The sequence below is a fragment of the Quercus robur genome, chromosome 3 (genome assembly GCF_932294415.1).
Source record: "Quercus robur chromosome 3, dhQueRobu3.1, whole genome shotgun sequence".
NCBI lineage: Eukaryota > Viridiplantae > Streptophyta > Magnoliopsida > Fagales > Fagaceae > Quercus > Quercus robur.
The window spans coordinates 30,456,449-30,473,802 of NC_065536.1; the positions used below are offsets into that span (position 1 = coordinate 30,456,449).

Here is a 17,354-nt window from a genome sequence, read left to right on the forward strand (position 1 = left end):
CATATAAAAGGATTGTTTTAAGGGCCGTCAAACAGTTCACAAGTTGCACAAACTTTGAGCAAACTCTATTCAAGCAAATTGTGACCGGAGACAAAGTTCTTGCCCTAATTCATCTCTTTCTCTTGAAGAAGTTGCTGTGTATATGCATCGTAGGGTTTTGTGACCAAGCATTTTCTTGATCTTCATCATGTCGATGAACTGAAGAATTTTGCAACCAACAATCTTCTTAGTTGGTGATTAAAGTCGCGTACTAGGATTCGCGCAATTGGTTAGTCACGTACTTGGGAGTTGTGCATTAGAAAGGGGAATTTTCACTACAGACCAAGTTCAATTGGGTATTGGGGCAAGGGTTCAACTGTAGGTTGGTAAGGTACTTGGGATTCCTTTACTTGTAACCGCTTGTTGTGATAATAGTGGAGTTTTGGAAGTGGTGACCTGAAAATCACCTGGTGGGGTTTTTACCGTTAGGTTTTCCCCATTCGTAAACAAATCACCATGTTATTTATTTTTCGCTGCATAATTAGTTTATTGGTGATTTGTTTGTGCTACCACGTTTTTGCATGATAAATTGATTAATTAATAACTTGGCTAATTAATTAATTAATTTCTATCACAAGGGGTCATTCAGTTTGTAGCTTATCAAGTGGTATCAGAGCAGACACACTCTGATTAGGGTTTAATTTTTGCTGTGTTGATCCATTAATCCCTGTTTGTTATGGATAGAGAACAGTCATTAATCATACCTCCTTTATTTGATGGCACTAACTATGTATATTGGAAAGTACGCATGAGAGCTTTCTTGTAGTCTTTAAATGAGAAAGTGTGGCAAGTTGTGGAGATAGGCTGGACTAAGCCTACAGAAGCGCCAGCCGACTGGGATGATGCCAAGATTAAGGCGGCAAACTTCAACAGCAGAGCATTGAATGCGTTGTTCAGTGTAGTCACCAATGAGGAGTTCAAGAAGATATCCTCAACTGAAGTTGCCAAGGAGGCTTGGACCATCCTCCAAACAACCTATGAGGGTACAAAGGCTGTAAAAGATTCAAAGTTTTAGAGGCTCACTACAAGCTTTGAAGAGATAAAAATGGAGGAGGATAAGTCTTTCGATGAGTTCTATGTCAAACTAAAGGACATAGTGAACTCAGCCTTCAATCTTGGGGAAACCATTCCTGAACCCATGATTATAAGGAAGGTGCTCAGATCTCTACCTGAGAGATTTCATGCCAAGATCACGGTAATAGAGGAATCAAAGGATATTGATAAAATTCCTTTGACTGAGTTGGTTGGAAACTTGCAGACTTACGAGCTTGGGTTAAAAAGGATTGGCAAGACGAGTAAAGGCAAGAGCATGGCACTGAAGGCCAAGAGCAGTGAGATAGATGAGTCTTCTGATGATGAAGATTCCAAGATGAAGTCCTACATCACTAGGCAGTTCAAGAAGTTTATGAAGAACGCCAATGGAAAGGGTTTCAACAAGGATTGCAGGCAATCCAGTTCTTCTCAGTTTAAAGGCCAAGACAAAGGGAAAAAGGATGATAAGGAAGGTGGTCAGTACACTGTTCCCGCAGGACCTAAGTGCTTTGGTTGTCAAGGCTTCGGTCACATGAAAAATGAGTGTCCTACATATCTCAAGAGCATTGGGAAGAGCAAGGCACTTATTGTTACCCTGAGTGACACTAAGCCTGAGGATGATTCCGACAATGAGGATGACGGAATCTTAAATGCCTTCATGGCCACTGTTGATCGTACTGATGGGATTGTTGAAGATGTGGTTGAAGAGGAGGAATTGGTGGAATCCAAATTTGAGAAGATGGATGATTAAGATGACATCCATATAGCCTATGAGAAGCTGTACAAGCTTTCTAAGAAGCATGAAAAACTATATAGGCTAACTACCAAGAAGCTCAGTGATGTGGAACTTGATCGTGAGGAGCTTTCCAAAATTTTTGATGAAGCTAATCAGACTATTAGAGCACTGAGGTTCAAGAACAATTTCTTGGTTAAGAAGACCAAGAAGCTTGAAGCGGAGCTATTTCAAGTCAGAGCTCAATTGGAGAGGACTTCAAGTGCAAAGCTTGATGATATGCTCAGCATTCAGAAATCTGCTTCAGATCGAACAGGTTTAGGGTATGGTCTTTCTTCCTCTAATACTGCTTCTACTAGTACTACTGTTTTTGTTTCTCCTACTAGTAATGTTAAAATTGAGAACAATGAGATTAAAACTGAATTTGCTAGTGAGAACATAGACAAAGGTAAATCTATCTTAGGAGCACCCCCTAAGTTTGAGAAGAAAGATGTTAAAAACCCTAGGGCTTAGAAGGCTAACTCTCAAAAGCCTAAACAAAAGAAGCAGCATCTCTGTAATCATTGAGGAACTGCTGGTCATACTGGACCAAATCGCTACAAGTGGCTTGCCACTCAACAGAGCAACGGCATGATAGCATCTGGGAACCAGAATTAGCTTCAACCCTCTCTTGTTCCCCTTAGAGACCTTCTTAAGGCCCTCATGTTCCTTTCAAACTTGAACGATTTTTCTCCCTCACTGCCGGTTCAAGGGGTTTAATCAAAGGAAAGGTTCTTCCAGGGTGTGGAAGGAAAAGGGCTCCAAGTCATTCTATCACTTTTCTCTCTCTCTTCTTGTTTTTTTGTGTGTGCATTACTTATTTGTTTTGCTTTCAAGTTTTGAGTCAGCCTAGTTTTTATACTTTGGTTGTTTAACATGTTTTTGTTTGGTTATTTTTCAGTTTTGCTTTGTTTTGTTTTTCATATAAAAAAAATGAAAAATCAGAAAAATACAAAAACAGTGTGTTTTATGTACATTGGTACTTGTGTACCTTGGATGGCCATTGAAATAAAGTCTTTTAAATTTTGTATCATTTGTAACTTAGATGAGCATCTCCATGCACAACTAAACAAGTGAGCTTTGTGGCTCTTGTTTGTGATGAGTAAGATTAAGTTGTCTCTTGTACTTAACACTCGTATCACTCTTTTTGATGGGAAGGACTAAAAAATCCTAAGAGAAAGGCATTAATAACCATCTCACCACTGTTGCCCGCCAATCATAATATGACATGTGTGTTTAGGCATAGCAAAATTGAAATGTCAAATATTATTGGGTTTTTCTTTTTTGTCTCTAATATGCACATGCATGATATGCTTAAAAGAAAAATATGCAAAGAAAAATCAAAAGCAAAAAGATAAAAAATGCTTTAAAAATGATTGCAAGCGTGTATCCTAGGAGATGTGGGAGTTATAGGATTATCTCGAAGGTGATAGTCCCCATCAAGCAATTATGATTGTGTGTGAGTTAAAGTGATTTTCTCATATCCTAAATCGTCATAACATATATACACTTATGCAATCTTATGATGTTTTTTCACACACAACATGCAATATTCTTTACTATTCTTGATACATATGCAGGTACAATGTGATTTGGCCATCACAAGGTTTTACATGTGTTAATGTATGCTCACTAAACTATCTTGACTTATTTTTGAAATATAAAATTGGTTAGATTTGTTTAGTGTGTGTGTGTGTTTCTCTTTAAAGATCCATGTGCTTAAAGTTTTTATTGAGAGATGATTTTAAGAGCTTAATATGTTGATTGGATCATTAGTTGAGTTGCATGTTGGATTGCATACATGTCTGTGTTTTTTACATCTCGAAAAACTGGTTTTAAATGCTGGCTCGACACCTCCTCGATACCTTACTGTCTGTCGAGCTTCTTCAACTTTTTCTAATCGCAATCCCGACAGCTTCTCGATACTTGGTGGATCGATCGAGAATGGTTCTGCATCCTCGATAGCTTCTCGACACCTGGTGGATCGATTGAGCTTCTATTCTTGGTTCTGTTAGGTTGTTCCTCGACACCTCCTCGATACCTCAGCTGTCGACGACCTTTTTCTCGACACCTTCCTCGACAGATATCTCGATACCTCTCGACACCTGCAGCTGTCGAGATTTACTACTGGCACTATTTAAGCTCCCTGTGCGATACGAAACTCATTTCACTTGATCTCTCTCTCGATACTTCTCTCTTTTCTCTCCCAAACATTCTCATCTCACTCTAATCTTTGTTCCTCAAGGATTCTTCAAGCTTTTTCAAGAATTTCTTCTCTTGGTAAGCTTCTAATCCTTTCACATTCATGCATGTCATGTTTTGAAACCTAGGTTTTGGGGTTTTTGAAAAATTTTGGGGTTTTTCAAAATTGATGAGTTATTATCAAAATTGATGAGTTATTATTGAAATTTTGGGATGGGTTTTCACTTAAATGAGTTTAAAACCTCATACATTGCATCACATTAGCATTATAATGGTATTGTCATGCATTTAGATGTGTGCTGATAGGTTTGGATTGAGTTGAGCCCATGATGCAATTTCTTTTGCATGTCACATGTTCATGTATACGTACTTTTTTTCAATATACTTGTTATATTTGAAATTGCTTTGGACTTTTTTGATTGTCTTTCTTTCTCTCCTTCTCTTTCTGTTTACGTTAGTTGTGTCTATGGCACCTAAGCGTAAATCCACTCCAACCCGGAACCATCTTCATTTCAGAGCTTCTTCATCATCTGATCCTACTCTATCTCATATTCGGTTCCGTGATGATGGTGCCTTCAAGGCATTTTTGGAGAACTTTTCTAGACGAGGCATTCATTCGAAATGCCAAGTCTTTCTATCGGATTTCGCTGACACTAACCTTCCCTCTGTCATTCACAGTAGGGGATGGGAGTCACTGTGTGATGTCCCGGCCACTTGTTCTCTCGTACTTATCCAGGAGTTTTACTCTAACATGCACGGGATTGATCGGTCAGTACCTCTTTTCTTCACTTGCGTTCAAGGTATGCGCATTCCTATCACACCGCAACTTGTTGCAGATGTGCTTCGGGTCCCTAGGATAGAGTTTTCTGACTATCCTAGTTGTGAGCATCTGAGGACAATGTCCAAGGATGAGCTCATGTCTGCTTTCTGTGAGCGCTCTTCTGTTTAGGGTGAGCGTTTGTTTACACCATATAGACCTTTTGCTAAAGGTCCTAAATTCATGAACATGGTGATGACCTTTGTTTTGCATCCACTCTCTCACTACAACTCCATTACAGAGCCTCGTGCTCGATTTTTGTTATCTCTTCTTAAGCATTTTACTATAGATTTCCCTTCTCATTTCATTCTGTCTATCATAGATGTTCATCTAGATTTGGCGTCTCGTGATAAGCTCATTTTTCCTTCCACTATCACAAGGATCTTACGCCATTTTTCCGTTCCTTTTCCCTCTTCCGACCATTTCACCGTCATGTGTGTCATAGATTACGCTACCGTTAAATGTAGCAAGGCCCAACTTTGGTCACAGCAGTTGGATTCAGCAGCTCCTCCCTCCCATTCAGCTCCATCCCATTCTGCTCCATCCATATCCGCTCCTCCCTCTTCTTCGGGCGATGTGACTTTAGGAGACATCATGGCGTAGCTGTTGCGCATGGATGCTCGCCTAGATACACTCTCTATGGAGTTGTATCAGGTGAACATTCGTGTCGGTCGTATTGCACGGCGACAGGCGTCCATGGGTGGTTTTGCTCTTGAGGCTACTCCTTCACTACCTTCTCCCATGGCTTCTGATTCTGAGGATGAGGATGATGATGATGGTGATGACAATGATGCTTCGGATGATGAGAGGCTAGCTCTACTGATGAGATGTCTACTTGACACTCTTACCCTTTGTCATTCGTGACAAAAAGGGGGAGTAGTTTTGATATGGGAGTAGTCATTCTTAGGGGGAGAGTTAGTATAGGACCATTTTGTTAGGGGGAGTGTTGATATGTTTTGAGGGATGTAGTGAGGATATTATGTATCTTTTCTTTTCTTTCTTTTTGGATACACTATTCTTGTACATGAGGTCTTATGACCATTTATAGACATACTTTGTTCTTATCTCCTTATTTATGTTGATGTATGTTTTTCTTTCACCTATCCCTTCATGTGTTGTTTCTTTTCTCCCTTAATACATATGTTTATTATACTTGTATGCAATCTATTATTTCTGTTTCATACAAAGATGCTTTGATGAGTTTTGTTTAAAGTGTTTCAGAAATACAGGTTGTCAAAGTCTACTTGCCATAAACTCTCTTCTTGCAAAGTTTTTCGAGAGTTTGTGTTAGGATATATTTTATTGTATTCAACAAGTAAATATGAGTTGAGTGATTTATGACTTCTCTCATATGATCATTTGTTTGTTGTGGTTTTGTCACGGATTGTCAAAGGGTGAGATTGTTAGGACATATGTGTTTCACATGTTAAGAACATATGTCATGATTTTATGTAATTGACTTATCCTTTGACAAAACGCACTTTACTTGTATTTGAGTAGATTTAAGATGTGTTTAAATACTTCAAGAAACCATGTTTCAAGATCAAGTGTTGAAGCCTTCAAGTCTGTCCAAGAAAACAAGTTGATAGTGCAAATTCATTAAAGCTCGACAGCTGCATCTATCGAGCTTAAGAAAGCTGTTCAAAGCCCAGTGTCCTCGACACCTGCTTGACACCTTCTATCTGTTGAGGTTTAAGATTTTCAGAATTCAAATCTGATTTTCTTGGGATCCATGAATATGTCTTTGTGCTTTCTTTTCTCCTAACCCTAGACATATAAAATGATTGTTTTAAGGGCTGTCAAACAGTTCATAAGTTGCACAAGTTTTGAGCAAACTCTGTTCATGCAAATTGAGACCGGAGATGAAGTTCTTGCCCTAGTTCATCTCTTTCTCTTGAAGAAGTTGCTGTGTATGTACACCGTAGGGTTTTGTGACCAAGCATCTTCTTGATCTTCATCGTGTGGATGAACTGAAGAACTTTGCAACCAACAATCTTCTTAGTTGGTGATTGAAGTCCCGTACTAGGATCCGCGCAATTGGTTAGTCACGTACTTGGGAGTCGTGCATCAGAAAGGGGAACTGTCACTACATAACAAGACCAATTGGGTATTGGGGTAAGAGTTCAACTGTAGGTTGGTAAGGTACTTGGGATTCTTTACTTGTAACCGCTTGTTGTGATAATAGTGGAGTTTCGGGAGTGGTAACCTAAAAATCACTCGGTGGGGCTTTTGCCGTTAGGTTTTTCCCATTCGTAAACAAATCATCGTGTTATTTATTTTCCGCTGCATAATTAGTTTATTGGTGACTTGTTTGTACTACCACGTTTTTGCATGATAAATTGATTAATTAATAACTTGGCTAATTAATTAATTAATTTCTATCACAAGGGGTCATTCAGTTTGTGGCTTATCACCTTATACCAACTTACAGTTGAACCCTTATCCCAATACACAATTGAATTTGTTCTATAGTGACAATCTCTCCTTTTGATGCACGGCTCCTAGTACGTGTCTAACTAATCTAATGCGCAGATCCTAGTACGCGACTTACTCCTTTGCACGAATCCAAGTACGTGACTAACTCCACAGCAACCCTTTGATTATTGTAGTTGATTTGTAGCAGCTTCACATAGAAACACCAATAAGATCTTCAATGTTGGTGCAAGAGACTTTGCTTGGTTACAGAACCCAAAGGCGTACAAGAAACGCAGCAAGAATTCTTTCTTCTATAGGAGGAGGCAAGGGTTTCAAAAAGAAAACCTTATGAAGCTCTCTAGGGTTAGGTTTTTCTTTTTCCACCTCCTTTAAATAGAAACTTAATGGGCTTTCCTATTCCAAATAGGTTTACACAAACCTTGGACTTTCTTCGTCCAATAAGAATTATACAAACCCACAAACCTTGGGTTTTCCTAGTCCTATGAGGATTATACAAACCCATAAACAAATAGCCTTTTAGAATAAAAATATTGTTGGCTATAGTCTAAATCTCGTAAGCTCGATAGATCGAGACATGTGTCAAACTTTAATAAATCTCAACAGATCAAGCTTCTGTCGATGAGGTATTGAGACCTACAGATTGCACTTTTTTTGAACAGTTCTTGAGTAATCTTCATGTCTTCAATTTAACCACTTGGAATGATCATCTTAAACCTATTTAGATTTACCCAAATACAAGTAAAATGCGTTTTGTCAAAGGATTAGCCAATTACATAAAATAGTGGCATATGTTCCTAACATGTGAAACACATATGTCCTAACAGGTCCTGTTAAAAAAACCAAACATAGGGTTTTCAAATGTGAAAACATGCCTGTTTGGTTATCTTGAGGAAACTAAGATTTATCGGAGGTTGCGGCCTTTGATGAAGAGATGCATTGGTTCAGTTTTAGCTAATAAAGCAATATTTGAGGCTCCTATGGATTTAACTAAAGGAGATCCAACGGGGAAGTGGGGACACATTGGATATGATACGTGAGAAGATTGAGAAATTGCAAGAGGCTCCTCCTGCAAGACTAGCCAAACCAATCCCAGTTCCTGTTCTTGTTTACAGTTCCAAGAAGAAGAAGAAAAGGGGTGGCCAACAACGAAGAAAGACGATGAAACTGTACGGGATAACGGAGACGAGAAAGATGGCTAATAGGGTGCAGTTTGGAGTACCTGAGGAGAGTTATTTAGGTGCTGGATATGGCATAGGATATGGGATTCTTGGTCAGGCTGGTTTGAGAGGCAAACTATGTGTACAAAAGGTTTTGTGAAAATTTCCAGCAAGGAATTGGGCTTGTTAATTTACAGGTTCATGCAAGTCGTCTTGGTGTCGTAATTGGAAGTATCTACTTTTCTTAATTAGATAGGATTTGACTAAATTTTAATTCTTTTATATTTGTGTCATTGGGATTTTTGCAGAGATTGTACTCTTAGTTGTAAAGATTGTGTTTGACATGGTTTTGTTTACATGAAGGCATTAGCCTGCCATTTTATTTCATTATTATTGCACTATATATTTCATTTACATGAAGGCATTAGCTGTCCATTTTATTACATTGCTTTGCAAAAGGAAAAAAAAAAAAAAAAATTACTCTCCATATCCTGAAGGCTTAAGCTACTTTAGTACAATTTTAACTACAAATTTTAGAGACTATAATATGTCTGTTATATTATAATATTTGGATATATACATCATACATATCTGTCGAGACCTTGATGTAAACATGTCCAAGGAGCTTACCAAGAGTTAAAAAAAGCTATAAAAACTTACCATTAAAAAAACACAATCTTAAAATTCTTTAGAAAAAAAAATTAATAATAATAATATCTGAGATGGATAACTGCAGGGGTGGAGCCAAGGGAGGGCGAGAGGGGGCAAGTGCCCCCCTAACCTCCCAAAAAACTCCTATATAATATATTTATAAAGCATTTTGCCCCTGACAAAATTTTTCTATCTCAACTTTGTCCCTATCATAAATAAGAAGACTTCTCTACTTCTAAGAGAAAGCAATCTAGGGTGAGTTTGGTTCAGCCTTTTGAAACTGGGCTTTTTGAAAAAGTGGGGGGTTTCAAAAAGTGCAGTATAAAACTGGGTTTTTTAAAAAAAAAAACTGAGTGTTTGATAAAATTTGTTAAAAAAGTGTTTTTTGAAAAAAAAAATGAGTGTTTGGCTAGTACTTATAAAAGTAGTGGTTTGAGTTGTAAATTACCAAAAAAGACAATGTATATATAAGGGAGTTTATTTCAGACTTAAATTAACTACTTAATAATACTTAAAAAAAACTACTCAATAATAATAATAATAATAAATTTATTGTTAACTAAAATTTGTTGTAAAAATATTATTAACTAAAATTTATTGTAAAAATACTTTAGAGATAACATTACTGTAGTATAATTTTTTTTTTCATAAGCTTACTTAAAAAAAAAAAAAAAAGATTTGTTCATTCCCTTGCCCCACACCACACTTATAACCAACACAACACTTTTTTTTTTTTTTTTTTTTTTTTTTTTCCATTTTTTTCTCAACCACATTTTCTTCACCTTTTGTCTTCTTTATTTCTCCCTTATCTCTATTTTCCTCCACACACACACACACTTCTTTACATTTTGTCTTCCTTCAATTTCAACACCTCTCTCTCTCTAACTCTATGTTTCACATATTACTGGCAGTACCCAATACCCACACTTCAACAAAGTGATTTTTGTGAGTCACAATTTCCTTCTCGCAATGAGGCTTCGCCTCATGGCTCATCAAGAATCAAGACCCACTTCGGCACCACCATTTGAGGCAACTTTTTCATCGTTGCGTTGATCAGTGACTCCATGATTCTCATTAAGAATCAAGACACAATTCATTTTGGCAGTACCCACTATAGCAGAGAGATGAGATCTAGTTCTAGACTGAGGACTGCATCTTAGCATGATCTGCCTTTTGAAACACAATGGGCAATTTGGGAAATTCACAGTAGCTTCCAACGGTAATATTGATAATGCACTGTGGCTTTTTGAAAAAGCTCATGCCCAGCTGCTTCACAAAAAAGTGCGAGTCTTTTGTATTTGGAAAACAAGCTTTTCTAAAACACGCGTTTGCATTTCGTTATCAAACATGCTTTTTGAATTTTCAGCTTGAAAATGTGCATTTTGGCTCCTGAAAGTGGAACCAAACGCACACCTAATGTCCAACCGTCCATATAAGTACATAGCATATTTTTTCGTCTTTTTCCAATGAAAACAAAGCTCAATGGCCCCACATAAGACTAAAAGCATTGTCCTTTTGACAGGTTTCCAAACTATTTACAGTAAATAATGAATTTACACAATTTTTTTTTTTTACAATAAATATCATAATTGTCAGAGCAATACTATATTGTATATACATTATTTTTCACCATAAATTTCACAATTATTGAACATTCAATTTTCATCTAGGCTCACCACTTTCACTATTTTATTGAGTACCATATATATAATTCCCAGTGTCAACTTGTAAAAATACCAACTCCCCTCTTGGTGGGTTCTACATAATCATTATTTTTTATTTTTAAAAAATGGCCTACTTATATTCATATATAGCACTAAAAGCATATCCTCCACTATTTTTCTTATTTTTTTAGTTTTTAATATTTTTTTTCAATCTTGTTTTTAATATAATCCAAATTTTAATGGCTTAAAAGAATAGAAAAAAAAAATGTTGATTTCAACATTATTTTTTAATAGCATTCAAGGCAGAGGATACAAAATTGCTAGTACATTGTTATACTCTTAACACTTTTACAATAATTTATTTTAAGATATCAAATTGATTTTTTAAACTCTATTTATTTAGATTAATCTCTAAATTACATTAATATACACTTGTATATTTAGTTTGCTATTAATATCAATTAATTTTTTTAGACTAATTTTGCTTTCAATATTGCCCCTCCTAAATTGAATTCTTGGCTCTGCCACTGGATAAATGTCGTTAGTCTTTAATCAAGAATTAAGTTTATCAATTGAAGAGTCAAGGCCCTTTTTTTCTCTCAATAAATTGGGTAATTATTGAGTACTCTTGGAATATCATAAATGTGTACTCTTCCCTCTCACATAATTGTGGGTTCCACCATAAATTTAATTAATAGGACCCACAGTTATGTGAGAGGAAAGAATACGCATTTATAGTACTCCTGGAGTATTCAATAATTTTCCCAATAAATCATTAAAGCATTAAAGTTTTAGAATTTTGCCTTCTTGTTTCTCTCTTTCCTCCACAACCCTGTTCCTATAAATACATTTACTTGCAAAACCCTTAACCCTCCACTACGCCTAATTGGTATAACTAAGGAGTTTATTCTCTAAAGAAAATCCAATAGAAATTTAGGCAAAAACTCTGTCCCTTCACACCATCTCATATGGCTCCCTTTTTTGGTTTTTTTACACTCTGGTAAGGGATTGCATTTTGTTTAAATTTTCTTCTTCTCTTTTTTTTTTTTTTTTTTTTTTTTTTTTTCCTACTATTTAATTGGTTTTAATTTATCAAATTATATGCAGTTAGTCAAGGTTTTGGGTATAAGTAATTTGGGGGGGGGGGTTAATTTTGTTGATCCATTTGATGCCTCTAATGTAACATTGAGGATTTAAAGCCATAATTAATTTGTTCATGTTATTGTTACAATCCTTTTGCATGCAAGCATTAGAACTAAAAGAAATAGATCTGATTCATTGCATGCTAACCTTGATCGAAAAAACAAAGGGTAAGGGATCGAGAAGTTTGCTCTTAGCAATTGAATAAGTGGGGGTAATTGATGAAGATATAGAAGGCGAATTTCATGAACCATTGTGGATAAACAAGTATATATGGCCAAATATTGAGAAGGAATCAAACAAAAACTTGGGTAAGACTTTAAACTAATAAATTAATAAATAATAGAGGGTGAAAATGGCCAAATACCATCCTTTCATAAATTTTTTAGCAAAAAAACACTGTTCGGAACTAAATGGGGATCTATCACTTTTTCTAGTACTCGAGCTCACTAAACTCGAGTTCCCTATTTTCTATTCCACTGTGGCATGATGACATGGCATCTAGGTATTTAAAAATTCTGCTTGGTACTTGAGCTTCATGGGCTCGAGTACTGTATGCATGGTACCCGAGTCCACTAAACTCGAATATCAATCTGTATTGGACCCAATTTTTGAGTGCAAAATGCCCATTGATACTCGAGTCCATGAAACTCGAGTACTGTGTAGCAGTACCCGAGTCCATTGAACTCAGGTATCAATCTATATTGGCCCTAGGAATTATGCCCATTGATACTTTTTGTTTGTTATTTATAATAATCCTAATCATTCTAGGAATAGGTTGTTTAGAGTTCTAGTCCTTCAAGGAAATGATTTAACAATAGCCTATATAACGGTTTATTGTAGTCAATGCAATAGTCTACTGTTTTATCTAATATTATTCTTGTTCTATTATTATTTTAACTCCAAACAGCCATCAACATATTCAAGATTTAGTATTTTATTTACATAAGCCCTTAAAAATCAAACCTTATTTAAGAACCCTTCAAGATCTGATTAAGAAATCTAATTTAGTTCTGAATTATTAAAGATCCTACATCAAAATTGGTATCAAAGCTTGTTAAGTGATTCCATCCTGCATCAAATAACCCCCTCCCCCTCAAAAAAAAAAAAAAAAAAAAGAGGTAGAATTTCATATTCACTTGTTTTGCTTCCATGACTTTATCAGGAGAAAGATTTAAAGGTCAATATCTACAGGTAATCTTCAATCAAATAATTCAGATATCGATAGGATACTGTGCAGATTTGAAGCAGCATCCACTATTTTTTTTTTTTTTTGGCTCCTAAAGACTGTTTAGTATTTTGGTATCACATTCATAACAGGACTATGGTTTTGATATGTGCATGGTTTAGTCTTATATCTTTATTCTTCTTGTTAGCTACTTGTAACAAATTTCAAAAGCTCACTAAACAATTATATAAATATATTTTCAGATATGTTATCAAGAGTTAGTTTGAGTTTTTAAAAGTTAAACAGATTTCACACCCCTGCAGATACAAAAAAGAAAAAATATTTCAGCTGCAAAACACTAATGGTCAAGAAATTTAAAAACATAGCTAGATGCTTGTGAGTTCCCTACATCTCAACCACTGTTGTGAACGTAAATGCTAGCATTCAGGCCACCTTAAATGTAGCTTACTAGCTTGCATGACTCATCAGATATACTTGACATGTTAACACTTCTATTATTCCATTTATTTGCATCATTTGGCAAACCAAAATCTATGACAAAGAATGCAACCAAGTAGAGTTTTAATTACTTATGAGTCACTTTGCCATATTGATCACAAAATTCTTTTTCTTAAGTTTTAAAAATACATAATTGAATGGCATATAGCATGCATTTTGATCTAATGGCATATATCATGCATTTTGTTTCAAGCTGCATTTAGAAGAATGCCACAGTTCAAACTTAGTGTACCTAGTCCGCGAGACCACCACTCGTCGGTACCTCATTCCACTTAGGGCATGTTCTTCGGTTATGCCCCTCTTGGTCACACAACCCGCATTGCACCTTCCTCCCTCCCTCCTTCCATGGTGTGGTTCTCGGCCGTTTCCCACCCTCATCCATCTCATTTCTGATTTGTGTTGAGACAGGGCGACCTTTCTCTCGAATCAATTGAGGGTTAGGGAGGACCCTTCTAGTTTCTTTAGGATCCAGCCATGATAATCTATCTTTCAACGCAGGGAAAACAATAGCATAGCTCCAGAACAATGCGTCCACGCTATAGCATAGGTCAATGTACTACTCTGTATCATGTCGATACCTAATACAAAATGCAATGACATGTGAACATGATATCTTGTACAGTTTCCATTTCTGACATGTGCAAGTTCTTTGCAACAAATTAACTCCATGTGTGTGATCCCCATGTCCAGTAGTCCCTGGATTATGCGGTGTATCTACTTGATATGATTGTTGTTGCACGCTCAATCTCGTCACCCTATGATGCTTAGCCTTCGCCTTATTTCTCATGAAGATATCCAAGGCATATTTACACCATTTTTTCCCTAAATTCAATTGTACTATGCTCTTATTGCGATGATCATCGAAGTAAGAATTCAGTTTGAACCATGTGTATTTCACTATTGCTGTAATGGGCAGGCTACAAGCACCCTTTAGAACACCATTGAAGCACTCGGAGACGTTTGTAGTCATCACCTCATAACGGTAACCCTTGTTAAAAGTTAGAGTCCATTTCTCTTTGGGCACATCCTTCAAATATTGGTGTGCATTTCGGTTGACATTCTTAATTAAATCGAAGGTGGCATTGAACTTTCACTCCTGGGTAGCACTTGCTGCCCTCCATACTAGATTCTTTAAAGTTCCATTGTTCCATCTAGTGTTGACGTTACTGCATAGATGACAAAGGCAATAACGATATTCTGTCATGGGAGGTTGTAAAAAGTCTCGATTAGTGTCTCTGAAGATAGCTTGTATCCTAGGGTGTTTGTTAGATATGACACACAAGTGTCTTCGGTTGGTAACATACTTTCTTATACAAGCCAAGTAGCAACCCCAAGTCTCTGTGCTCTCGCTCTCAACAACGGCGAAGGCTAGTGGATAAATCTTATTATTAGCATCTATCGCCATTGCAATCATCAATTTCCCTTTGTAAGGTTGAATTTATTCAACCATCTAATTGGCTTTATTCCGTGCCAAATTTGCTTGTAATTCAGCATTTAGTAACCCTGTATTTAGGTGGGATTGTTGTAAGGGTAGTGAGTGAGATAGTGTGAAGATTGCTCAAGAGTGTGCAAGAAAACAGAGTGTCGCGGCTGGGACTCGCGACTGGACTCGCGGCTTCAACCCGCCAGAATCTGCACACGTGCCAAGCATGCTGGAAGATGAACAGTCATGCTAGCTGGAGCACTACAGGACAAAACAGGACAACTGGCCATACGGTTAACTCGCGACTGGAACTCGCGACTTAGTCAAGCCGCGAGGTCAAGCCGCGAGCCACCCCTGTTTTGGAAAAACCTGACGTTTCGCATTCCACTCCTCTTTAGTATAAATACCCTTTTAACCCACGATTGAAAGAGAGCTTCCAGAGAGAATTTTGAGAGAGAAACCCTAAAGAAAAACCAGATTGTTTTACCCACAATCTCTACCTTAGAGTCTCATCAAAATCCCTCACTCTCTTCCTCTCCATTGTCAAATCCTTGAGAGGCCATTATACCAAACCTGGTTCTCACCATTATCATCTCTGTGAGACAGTCGTTTGGAGTTCTGGGAAGCAGTTAGGAAGGAGCCAATATTCATTGGTTGATGCTACGGTGTAGTAGCGGAATCCGGAAAGCTAGAAAAGAAAAAGGTTCGGCGCAACCTCGTTGGAGCAAGAAGCTTGGAGGGCTTAGGTGCATTGGGTAGATTAGGCTTGGAGGGTCTATTGCTGTCCTTGTATCCCAACTGTATTTTCTAGTGGATTGATTACCGCTTGGAGGGCGGCGGAGAGGTTTTTCGCCGAGGTCTTCGGTTTCCTCTTCGATAACATATCTGGTGTTATCGCTGTGCTTGCATCTTCCTTCCTCTCTATCTCTGCCTTTACATTAATCTGCTGTGGTTTATTTTTGATGTGGCTTAGATAGTTGTTTAATCAATTCCATGTTATAGCATATGTTAAGTTTCCGCACACTAGTTGTTTAACATATTGCATGTGTTGATTAAATTGGTTTTTGGGGGTCTAAACGTTCAAAAGTGTTTTTGTACACGTTTTTGAACTTTCAATTGGTATCAGAGCAGGTACACATCTGTTTGGTTTCATTACCATTGTGTGATCCTTGACTCCCTTTCTTTTTGAGATGGATAGGTCTCAATCCCTTAATGCACCTCCATATTTTGATGGAAGTAACTATGCATTTTGGAAGGTTCGTATGAGAGCCTTTTTATGCTCTATTGATGAATCCGTGTGGGATGCTGTTGAGATGGGTTGGACCAAACCTGAAGCAGCCAAATCCACATGGGATAAGGCAGCACTTACTGCATCTAATGCTAACAGTAAAGCACTAAATGCTATTTTCTGTGGTGTGTCTCCAGATGAATTTCACAGGATTTCTCACATTACTATTGCAAAAGATGCATGGGAGATTCTGGAAACAACTTATGAAGGCACGAAGAAGGTGAAAGATACCAAGTTACAAATGCTGACCACTCGGTTTGAGGAGCTCAAGATGAGTGAGGATAAGTCTTTCGACTCGTTCTATGGGAAGTTAAATGAAGTGGTTGTCAGCAAGTTTAACTTGGGGGAGAAGATGGAGGATTCTAAGATTGTAAGGAAGATCCTTCGATCATTGCCGGAAAGCTTCCGTGCCAAAGTGACAGCCATTGAAAAGAGCAAGGATCTTGACGACATCAAGGTGCAGGAGCTGGTTGGTTCTCTACAGACCTATGAAATGTCGCTGCCAAATCAACGGAAGGGTAAATCCATTGCTCTAAAGACCGTTAATGAGAAGGTGGAAGATCAAGGCTCGTCAGGAGAAGATATGGTTGACAAGGATGTAGCCTATCTTGTTAAAAATTTCAAGAAGTTTTTGAAATTCAAAAACAATGGAAAATTTGATGATAAGAGCAATTTCCAAAATTCTGGAAGGGAGAAGAGGGATTTCAAGAGGAAAGATGGAAAAGAATCCCAATCCACACAAGGTGTTACTTGTTTTGAATGCAACGGGCATGGACACTTCAAGAGGGAATGTCCTAACTATTTGAAATCAAAAGGCAAGGTGTACGCCACGACTTTGAGTGATTCAGATTCGTCCGACTCAGAATCTGAGGAGAGCTGTGATGGAGAAGGGAACTACTCAGCTTTCATGACTATTGCTCATGTTGAGTCTTCGGATGAATTGAATTTGCTTGTTCAAGACCTTGGAGAACATAGTGAGGATGACTCACTAGGAATTGTTGAAGAATCAGAAGCTGAAGAAGAAGAAAGCACAGCTACTCTTCAAG

General features: G+C 37.3%; 1 protein-coding gene across 1 annotated transcript; it reads left to right on the forward strand.

Moving 5' to 3' along the window:
• The first annotated feature begins 5,558 nt into the window (after positions 1-5,558).
• On the forward strand, positions 5,559-8,615 carry LOC126719506 (U4/U6 small nuclear ribonucleoprotein Prp31 homolog). The gene is made up of 2 exons (XM_050422049.1): positions 5,559-5,675; positions 8,292-8,615. Exons 1-2 carry the CDS (start codon positions 5,559-5,561, stop codon positions 8,613-8,615), a joined length of 441 nt encoding a protein of 146 aa, XP_050278006.1.
• The last annotated feature ends 8,739 nt before the right edge of the window (positions 8,616-17,354 follow it).